The sequence below is a fragment of the Engraulis encrasicolus genome, chromosome 15 (genome assembly GCF_034702125.1).
Source record: "Engraulis encrasicolus isolate BLACKSEA-1 chromosome 15, IST_EnEncr_1.0, whole genome shotgun sequence".
NCBI classification, from domain to species: domain Eukaryota; kingdom Metazoa; phylum Chordata; class Actinopteri; order Clupeiformes; family Engraulidae; genus Engraulis; species Engraulis encrasicolus.
Genome location: NC_085871.1, coordinates 51,149,491 through 51,160,703, shown reverse-complemented (window position 1 = coordinate 51,160,703; position 11,213 = coordinate 51,149,491). Strand labels below are relative to the sequence as shown.

Sequence of the window (11,213 nt, the reverse complement as noted above, 5' to 3'; positions counted from 1 at the left end):
ATATATATATCTTGTCATCATCTTCTTGGAGATATTTTCTTTCTCAGGTTCGTTTGTTCAACAGTTTGTATGATTTCTTTTACGCCTGCATTTACACATAAAAAACCTACAAAAGTCACGTTTTTATTTTATTTTATTTTATTTTATTTTTTTTATCTTTTACTTCAATTCGTTATTTTTGTTTGAACATTGTTAATGGTCTTGTTTGAATTGTATACAAATACAGTTTTTTTAAATTAAAAAATTATTCAAATTAAATTAATTAATTTCATTTCATTTCACTCAAATGATACAATAAGACAGACTTCACCTGAAAAAGTGCATGTGTACTAAATTTCAAGAGACTTATGTAGATGTAGCAGGTGAATCAGTATGAAAACCTCTTCATGCATGAAATCTTTTTTGTCACACACACACACACACACACACACACACACACACACACACACACACACACACACACACACACACACACACACACACACACACACACACACACACATGATCTGTCTCTAATGTCCATCTATCTATCTAATGTATTTTTATTCTGTATCTCTCTCTCTCTCTCTGTAGTTGGTGGGGATACCGACATTTGCCATTGGGCTGTGGCCATGCTTTGACCAGAGGAGACGGGCGCTCCTCACAGCCACGGAAGGCTCATCTGCCCTCATGGGTAGAGTAAAATTACCAGGTGGGCGTGTGGGGTTTTTCTCTATTAATGTCAGACAGGCACTTTTGGTCCGGTGAGTTTTCTGCAGATTCCTTTATTAATACTGCTCCAGAGAAATTTGGAAAAGGGCACATCCTAGCGATAGACACTCGCTGATCTCCCTAGGCAGGATGCACACTCGCCTGTGTCATCCCAGGCCCTTTATACTCTTGGCCCACCCAGCCCAGATGCTTTACAGATGCTAATTAGCTCAATCACACCTCAACCAGCCCCCACACTCTAGCACAGTTTACCCAATACTTAACACAACTGGAACTATATAGATACAGTCACAGACATATACATATATATTCCTGCATATACATGTACATACAAGAATATACATAAGAATCATATAAGTATAACATTCTTACGACAATGGCATGACAGGTAGCCTGATTATCATCGACTTTCAAATCTCTTCGAGACTTGGTCTGACCAAGAGCATAACAATTATCATTTCCCAAACAGCATTTCCCAAATGGCCTCACTTGGGTTGATACTGATTGCTTACTTCCCAACAAAGTGGGAAGAGTTCCCGTATTTGCAGGAACTCAGAAAGTACTTGCATTGACTCTGGACCTCACTGGTAGCAATGCTGAAGCTGTTGCGTCACTAGGAGGGCACGGCCTGGCTATCAGACAGGGGCCAACATGTTTTGAAGGGGGGGGGGGGGGGGGCATACCTTATTCTTCAACCTTACTTTTGCCAATTATCTGTCTTTTTCCTAAGCAAGTGTTAAAGAAATACCTGTAAAAACACCTGCTTCAGCATCTGAAGCACATACAAAGCATTAAATGAATTGCATTACAAGCTGGGAACCTCATCTTGCATTATATGTTCATTTAGCTCTAACATAACAATTTTCTTAATTTGAAAAAAAAAATGTTGCATTTCATGAGCCTAAAGCTACATCATGCAGCTCCTGGCACTAGGGTCAATGATGGACTTCACAGTATTTGGCATCAATGGGTTAATCAACATAGGCCTACCTATTTCATATTTAATCTAACAGTCAAATCACATGCCTTGTTTGAAATGTGTGATTATACCAATTATTATTATTATGGAAAAAATATAATGCCAAGAAATTCATCTTTTATACATTTTCATGATATATTTAAGCATTAAACATTACAGATATATTTTTTATCATTATTAATTTAGGCCAACCATCTCTGAGGTATAAAATTTAGATGAATCACTAATTACTATTTAAACCAGGGGTGTCAAACATACGGCCCGAGGGTTCAATCCGGCCCGGATGTAAAACATTTTTTTTTATTATTCTTTTTCAATGAAATAACCAAAATGCGCAAAATCGAGACCTGCATGACATTGACCCAATGGTCCCCCTCTTATACTGTATATGTAGTAAAGTGCACATCACACTTCTATTATAAATGATGAATTTGTACTGTGACTGGCATTTGATGACGCTCATATATAACCCTCACAGATAGAGATCAAATGTTAATACTTCTTCTGTTTGAAATCCTGGTCGTGCCTCGTGGGCAAATCGCACAGTTAAAGCAGTGCTACGACCCAATTTGACACTACACGTGCACATATGAGCGCAACCCCATCTCCACCTGAGGTGCGCATGTTCCCTCCTCTGCAGACCCGGGAAACATGCCTGTCGTGCCGCACGGTGGGAGCATTCGGCTCATATCCGACTGTCGGCTCGTATAGTGTAGTGTGAGGACGTGAGTCCTGAGATGTGAACTTTTAAGTCGTGAAATTCCCTCGTGCAGTGTGAGCAGGATCTTAATACCCACTAGTGAAAATATTGCACAGTGTATGCCCGCCTTAACTTGGAAATGGTGCGTCATTGTTTGTGTGCGTGTGTGTGTGTGTGTGTGTGTGTGTGTGTGTGTGTGTGTGTGTGTGTGTGTGTGTGTGTGTGTGTGTGTGTGTGTATGTGTGTACCTGTATGTGTGTGTGTGTGTGTGTGTGTGTGTGTGTGTGTGTGTGTGTGTGTGTGTGTGTGTGTGTGTGTGTCCGTGCATGCTTATGTGCCTGTGTGCATGTGTGTGTGTGTGTGTGTGTGTGTGTGTGTGTGTGTGCGTGCGTGTGTGTGCCTGTGTGTGTGTGTGCGTGTGCCTGTGTGCGTGTGTGTGTGTGCGTGTGCGTGTGCGTGTGCGTGTGCCGTGTGTATGTGTGTGTGTGTGTTTGTGTCGCAGGTGCCTATCGTGTGTACATCCTGCCTGTGGCAGGTGCTCTGCTGATGGTGAGTGGCCCCCTGGGATACCGTGCGACCACCAAGGAATCAAAGTGCATGCTGGGATTTGTGAGTCCTCCAAGCCACCTACTGCAAACACACACACACACACCAGCAGATCTCTTGTCTTTGCTTACTGCAGTCAAACACATACACACTAGATCAGTGTTTCTCAACCTTTTTTTTTGGCGAGGCACCCCTTCAATTCATGAAAAATTTCAAGGCACCCCTAAGCAACATGGCATAAGCTGTAACATGGCATCGCATCACATACCACAAAAGCTTAGAAAAGTAACACATTTGGAGACGTCACACAACCTACGTTCGAAGTTGCAGCTGACTGGGGCGACCTAAATTTACTTTATTGTGCTTAAATGGCAGATGAAAGATTCCACTGACTAGCATTAACTTATCAATTTAGACAAATATGTATTATATTATATAATTGATTTATCAGCCACAGCACCCCTGAGGGGGGCCTGCGGCACCCCTGTTGAGAAACACTAGAGTAGATCACTTGTGTTTGCTTACTGCATTCAAATGCATACACACTAGATCCCTTGTCTTTGCTTACTGCAAGGATTCCATAGGCCTAACCATAGAGGTAGAAAATAACACTAGAGGTGACACGGCAATTTGTGACAGCACTGGGAAATGGCACATGGAGCTTCCCAACTTCCGTAGGTAGTGTAGGCACCTTCAGTCAATGCAAGTCAATGGGGAACACGCCTACCCCTGTCAAAAATTGGCTAAAACTGTGTGAATATGAAACACATTAACACATTAATCAAGGACCAGATTTGAAATGTCAGGCTGAATATCTACTTAAATCATATGAGTCGATAAAGTACATATAAAAATCAAATTATATATTTTTATGAACATAGTTAGTAACACACTATTACTTACATACATTACATATTGTCCTTGAATAGTGTGTTGATGGACATTTTCACATGATTAAGCCATTTGTGACAGAGGTGAACCTCCTTCTCCGTTAATTTCCATTTCTCTGATCTACCTACAGACAATGGCCGCTACAGATTGCCGTAAAAAGGGGGGCGGGGTCACCTCTAGTGATATTTTCTACATCTATTTGTCCTATATGCTGCAATTGATGATCTTGGTGAAACTAGCCATAACAATCCTATATGTTACATTGATGCATTATAACTCCTCATAACCAGGGATGCACTTCTGGCTTACAGGGACCCTTCATTATTAGTAGTGCAGAACTGACTCACTGGTGGGGCCCTGCACCCTTTTGGGCCCTTATTTTCAGAAATTTAAAAAAAACCCAACAACGACACCAAAAAACATTGTTTTTTTTTTACATTTGTGAAAATAGGGGCCCAAAAGTGTGCTGGGCCCAGCGGGAAATGCCCGCTATGCCAAATGGCCAGTCCAGCCCTGGTCATAATAATAGTACAGTATGTAACTATGATCTATGATGCATTATTAGCAGGGGTTTTACTCAATATTGTACTTGAGTAGCTTTTATGAATACTTTGTACTTTTTAAGTAAATTTTTAAATTAATACTTTTACTTGTACTTGAGTACATTTTGACCCAAGTACTTTACTCAATTACACTGGAACCTGGCCTGAGTACTGAGTAAAAAAAATTGACTGAGAGGCAAAATGCCATGCACAATAATGCCACAATCCGCCAGAAATGAAAGATTGTGCAGGATGGCACACAGCATTTCCACTATTTTACTATCTTGTATCAATGTATTGGATGATGGCTGGTGCCAAGCAAGAGATAGAGGTTATGGAGGACGATATTCAAGAAAAATAAACATTCTCAAGAGGAAAGCTAATTAAAAGTAACTAAGTACTTTTTACTCAAATTACATTTTAAGTGAAGTACTTTTTACTTTTACTTGAGTAGATTTTTAGATAGGTACTTTTACTTGTACTTGAGTAGAATTTAGGCAAAGTAAAGATACTTTTACTTGAGTACACATTTTCTGTACTCTTTCCACCTCTGATTATTAGAAACCTTCCAAGACACTCTAGCTACCACGTTGTTAGGCCCTTCGTAAGCCTATCCGCCACCGATTGCACATACTTGCTTTAAAACAGGGGCGGGAAACCTTTTTCATTCAAGGGGCCACCTCAAATTCATCCGAGGGCCGTAAAAGTCCTCCGAGGGCCGCACTATGAACACAAACCAGGATTTCCCCCTGCACTTTAGGCCCTACATTGAAGGCAGCCACCTTTAAAACAGACCCCACCTTCTCTAGGTCCCCTGAATGTAGCTTAATTGTATTGAAAATGTAATTTCTATGATTCCTTTACAAAATATTTCATATTTTATATGAAGCTGCTTAACATTAAAATGATGTCGGGGGCCGGATAAAACGGCCTCATGGGCTGCAAACACCCCTCGAGACATAGTCTCCCCACCCCTGCTGCCCTCGAGACATAGGTTCACCACCCCTACTTTAAAAGCAGTAAACCAGCACATACAATGCTGGTGGTATCATGCAGGTGGTAGAGAGAGAGAGCACAACATTGCGATGCGGACATTGGAAATACACACTGTAAGGAAAACAAAACAAAAATAAGGAGTCCCTGGACTAGGAGGAGACGATACTACTACTGCTCCTACATTTGCACGCTCTTTTATCAAAGTGCAATGGGGAAGCACAATTGTACAGATGTTTGTAATTTCGGACAAGCTTCATGAGATGCTCTTAAAAAGTCGCCACCACTGTCATTTTCACTGGAAACATCGTGTAGAACTGTGCTTTTTCAAATATCCCCATTACAGATATACAGTCAACCGATTGTGTTTACGGTTTAAAATCAGTTGAATGTGTTTAGTGTTTAGTGTTTAGTGGCCAAGTGTTTAGTGGCCAAAACGGAACTACTATGACGTACACTTCCACACTTCCAAGCAGTTCCATATACAGTAGCCTACATAATATTTCATATTCATAATAGCTTGAGATGCTTGTGAGGCTCTGAGCCTGGTCTTGCGATTGCACGACTTCAGGGCTGAAGCATCCTTGACTTTGAGAATCAAGTGTATGTGTGTGTCCCTCAACTTAGTCCTGACCTCTTGACCTTGACCTGTGACCTCTTGACCTTGACCTGTGACCTCTGTGTGACCCCACAGTTCTTCGTCTCCCTGTTGGCGATCCTTGTTGCTAACATGGACATTGGCATCTGGGTACTGTCCAATAAAGACAAGGTACACACACACACACACAGACACACACACACACAGACACAGACACACACACACACACACACACACACACACAGACACACACACACACACACACACACACACACACACACACACACACACACACACACACACACACACACACACACACACACACACACACACACACACACACACACACACACACACACCTATATATATAAACGTACTATGCAGCGTAGGCCAGGGTACCCATTAAATATAACGGGGGAAAACCCTGACTCATTCTCAGGGCCCAGACCACCTGGGGGGCCCACCGGGGGCCCTCCAATGGAAAATAATTTTCTTCTTTCGTTTTTTTAAAACACTATTTTTAAAATAATGTCAATACATGTTGGCAATTTATGTAATTCCATATTCTCTGGAAATACATCTGTTGAATTGGATATACTAGCCTGCAAATAGGCTATATTCTATATCGGACACCCCCATTATCACGCATTGGTTTAGTCCGCCCGCTCGCGGACTTTTGATTGTACAATATGCGGAATCAACACTCACTCACTTCAATATTATGCATTAAACGCAGCAGCCGGTTAGCAATGAAAGACGTCTAAAATACCAGTCTTTCACAAAAAGAATAGAAAGGCAAGAGAGACAGGGGAAACAAAATGAAGGAAAGCAACTGCAGCTGATTTCTTGCAAGAAAGGTGAGCCCAAATGTCAAAATTGCAGCCTAGGCTACACAGTAGGATAACTGGTTAGGCCTATCCCATTTCCATTCCGTGTGGCCTTCTGTGATAGCCGAAGTCAAATGAAAAAAATCTAATTTTGTTGGCTATCATTGTAATAGAACCCATATTTGTCTTTGATATATTCAAGTGTCCCAAAAGACCATGGGTCGATGTTGGTTCAAATATCCAAATGATAGCAAAGCTATTTGTAAAATAAATCAATTTCAGAAAATGTCACGGACGTGAAGATGCCCCCTGTCGCAGCAGGTGCAAATGGTGTGAACTTGAGAGAAGGTGAGCCTATTTTAGCTAATATCCTAGTCTTGAAGAAAAGCAGTTTCTCAACCGGGTGCAATGCTGCCCGCCCTGGTCATCAAATTTGCAGATTGATTCTGTCCTCGTAACGATATGAATAGCCTAGGCTATAACGACGTCATGTTCATCAGTTGCCAATGTCAAGGTAGCGGTGCGAACAGCTGTCAGTCTTGAATTTTCATTCTGCTTTTATTTTGCGGTCTCAACACTCTCAATAGGAAAGCTCTGGTTACTTGGCCATATCTCTGACCATCTGACAACGCCCGTTATAGCTGAAGTGTGGTAAAATAATGACGAGATTTTGACGGGGCACCAGTCTGCGTTATGAATGCTGCTGACGCCATTCTATCTGCGCAAAGCGGTTTGCATAGAAAAGACAGGCAGAGTAGCCTACCTCCGTGCTGAGCAGGTAGCCTATCTGCATTGAGTGCTCATGAAAATTACTACAAGGTAGGCTACTGTGAAATAGTTCCTGGCTAATTAAATTCTGAAATTATATGCAGTAGCCTAATAAATAGGCCTAATGATTTCAAAGAAATAAATATAACTTCGGGGTGCCCTGACTTTAAAAGGTTGAGAATAAACGACATCAAATCCAAACAGCGACAGCCTACTTTAGTTCTTTACTCTGCTTTACAGCAGGTTTTAAGCGAAATTTCGAAGTCAGCTTCTGTCAGTGCCAAGGCTAAATCACAGCTGATTCTGTCCCTTGCTCTCCCAAACACTGATACGGGGTGGGGTGGGGTGTGTGTAGGGGGGCCCATGGAAGAGGTCGTTCCTAGGGCCCCAAATTTGGTGCTACGCCCCTGTATAACGGCCACATAAATGATGAATCCCATTCAGACCGGGGTGGGGCCGCACCAACTTTGATGACGTATCATTCCTTAGCGACTTACGCTATGACTACGGAACTAACCCTAGGTACCAAAAAAGTGAGGTTTATACATTTTCCTGTTGCCATGGCAATCGTTTACTGACAGGTACTGTCACTGATCTAGGTCTCATCAGTGTACTTTCCTTATGACATACTACTTATTGTATACTTATTCCATTATATTGGCATAACTTTACCTAATCTAATATCAACTTCATTAATTATCATTAACTTATGGTAAAATATGCTAATTTGATTACATCATCACATTTATAATCAAATGGCATACTTTATCTTAAAGTAATTTATTCTTTTTATTTCTCGTTGACTTACTGATTGCTGCAATGTTATACTAACCTGAAGCCACTTTGCCATATCTATGATGTCATTTTGTGTAACGTAATTTTTCCTATTTTTTAGTTATTTCCATTAGCATCAGAAATCCATGTGAACACTTAAGTGATCTGAAGCATAATCACTACAATTGAGTTGCATTATCTGAATATGATGGAAAATACATTATGGTGACATTTTTGAACAATAAAATCAGATAATGATGTCATAATTACGTCATAATAACAACTAATGATACCAAAATGATGTTATTCAGATCTTTGTATGTAAATGATTTAATCCAAATTCATGAGTAGAGTAGAATAGAGTAACTGTATTGATCCCCAGGGGGAAATTCAGGGTATTATGAGTATTATGAGTTATGAGGGGCGGAGGGTCAAAAGAGCTTGACTATTGCTCTCTAGGGATTGAGACGTCTTATGCGTGTGTGTGTGTGTTTGTGTACGAGTAGACTTCATATATATGTGTGTGTGTGTGTGTGTGTGTGTGTGTGTGTGTGTGAGTGAGTGTGTGTGTGTGTGTGTGTGTGTGTGTGTGTGTGTGTGTGTGTGTGTGTGTGTGTGTGTGTGTGTGTGTGTGTGTGTGTGTGTGTGTGTGTGTGTGCCTGTGTGCCTGTGTGCCTGCACCCATGTGAGTAGGCGTCATATTAATATGTGTGTGTGTGTTTCAGATGCGCTGCTGTGACCCCGCTGCCATCGATCAGCTGTTCTTCGGCATGCTGCAAGTGATTGGCGTAGTGGGACTCTTGATCGCAGTCATGGTGTGTGTGTGTGTGTGAGCCTGAGTGAGTGAGTGAGTGTGTGTGTGTGGGGCGGGGGGGGGGGGGGGGGGGAGAGATGGTATCGGAGTCATTTGGTATGTGTGCGTATGTGAGTGTGTGTGACAGGGCTTGACATTAAAGGCACACTGTGTGAGATTTTTTGTTTGTTTATTTCTAGAATTCATGCTGCCCATTCACTAATGTTACCTTTTTCATGAATACTTACCACCACCATCAAATTCTAAGTATTTATTATGACTGGAAAAATTGCACTTTTCATACATGAAAAGGGGGATCTTCTCCATGGTCCGCCATTTTGAATTTCCAAAAATAGCCATTTTTAGTTGCAAAAATGACTGTGCTTGGACCATACTAGGAAATATTAGTTTATTGCTTAGTAAACTTTCATGTAAAGATCAAATTTGGCAATAGGCAGTCCAGTTTTAATGCATAGTTGCAGTACCTTTTTTGACCATTTCCTGCACAGTGTCCCTTTAACGTTTTCGCTTGTGGCAAGTGGTTTTTCCCAGTCATTAGCCCTCCAGCTATTTTACTAGCCCCATTTTTTTTCCCATCACGACGCCAGAGAGAGTAGAGAGAGAGAAGTTCCATTAGCCCATTGTTTCCTGGTTCTGTTATGGCCCCCCTTAGGCAGACCTAGGCAGACCTAAGGACTGTTCTATTCATTGTAGGAGCATTATGACACGCCCCTTTAGGCAGACCGGAACCTGGTCATGTTAGGTATCTATAGAAACCTATTACATTGGCATCTCTCTCTATACTTAAAGAATCTCTGACGACGCTGTCCATCTAACCTCAGGAGATGAGGTGCCTACAGCAAGTAGATGAGTGCATGGGTTTCTACATGGAAATAAAACAAACAAATAGAAACTGAGTAACTGAGCTTTTTGTTGAACTTAAATGCAAAGAATTGATACACAAGGGGCAAAGAGCAGAATATACGCCATTTTGATATGCTAATAAGCTACCTGCCAAATTGGCTAGTGACACTGAAATTGTTACCAGCCAGTCAAGTTTTACCAGCATTTGGCCGGTTGGTAGGTGCCAAAGTCAAGCCTTGGTGTGTGTGTGAGTGTGTGTGACTGAGTGAGTGTGTGTGTGTGTGAGTGTGTGTGTGTGTGGGGGGGGATTGAGTTAACGTTCAATTTAATACTATAGCATTAGCAAGCCTATTTTTGACCTCCATGACCTTGAGTGATACAGATGCCCACCCAAGCATGGCCTTAACTACCACTGAGGACACAGAGGTCATGTCCTCTGTAATTTTGTAAATGTAATGTAAAATTCATCTATGATGAAAATCGATATATGATCAACAATGATAAATTCGAGAGAGTAAGTCTGAAGTGTTTGAAGCATTCTAAATGCACAGTATGTGATACAGCACGCAGTATTTTACCCTGGTATTTCAAAATGTCTTGTTACAGCCCTGCACCCAAGCACAGTACACACGAATAATAACAACAACAACAGTAATAATAATAATAATAATAATAATAATAATAATAATAATAATAATAATAATAGTAATAATAGTTTTTGTATTGTGAAAAAAGTCTTATGTCTGTCTGTCTCTCTTTTTCTTTCTCTCTCTTTCTCTGTCCCACTCTCCTTCTCTCTCTTTCTTTCTTTCTCTCTCTCTCTCTCTCTCTCTCTCTCTCTCTCTCTCTCTCTCTCTCTCTCTCTCTACTCAGGTCCTTGGGATCATCTTGATTATGCTGCTGTACTTTGTCATCAAATGCCTCCAAAAGACAAAGTGTACCTTTGCCGTGGAACGTGACTAAGTATGTTTACTTCATTACTGTACTTAAGTAGTTTTTTTTCTGGAATTTGTACTTACTTGAGTAAAAATAAAAACGCAGACTTTTACTTTTACTCAATTACATTGTTTGACAATTACTTGTACTTTCTACTACGTATATTTCTAGTAGAAGACTATGTTACTTATCCTTGGTTTTCCTGATTTGAGTAGCCTCAGCTGCGGGCAGGGAGGCGGGACAAAGCCCCTTTTCCAAACTGACGCCCAAACAGAAAAGATACTTTAAAAT

General features: G+C 41.0%; 1 protein-coding gene across 1 annotated transcript; it reads left to right on the top strand.

Moving 5' to 3' along the window:
- The first annotated feature begins 583 nt into the window (after positions 1-583).
- LOC134464729 (CD9 antigen-like) lies at positions 584-10,976 on the top strand. The gene is made up of 5 exons (XM_063218079.1): positions 584-691; positions 2,893-2,999; positions 6,057-6,131; positions 9,055-9,144; positions 10,860-10,976. Exons 1-5 carry the CDS (start codon positions 670-672, stop codon positions 10,947-10,949), a joined length of 384 nt encoding a protein of 127 aa, XP_063074149.1. The 5' UTR covers positions 584-669; the 3' UTR covers positions 10,950-10,976.
- The last annotated feature ends 237 nt before the right edge of the window (positions 10,977-11,213 follow it).

Excerpts from the sequence above, each read along its gene's own strand:
- LOC134464729 (XM_063218079.1), top strand. The coding sequence starts at position 670 with ATGGGTAGAGTAAAATTACCAG. Across the intron at positions 692-2,892 it reads GGGTAGAGTAAAATTACCAG|GTGCCTATCGTGTGTACATC; the intron begins GTGGGCGTGTGG and ends TTTGTGTCGCAG. Across the intron at positions 9,145-10,859 it reads GACTCTTGATCGCAGTCATG|GTCCTTGGGATCATCTTGAT; the intron begins GTGTGTGTGTGT and ends CTCTCTACTCAG.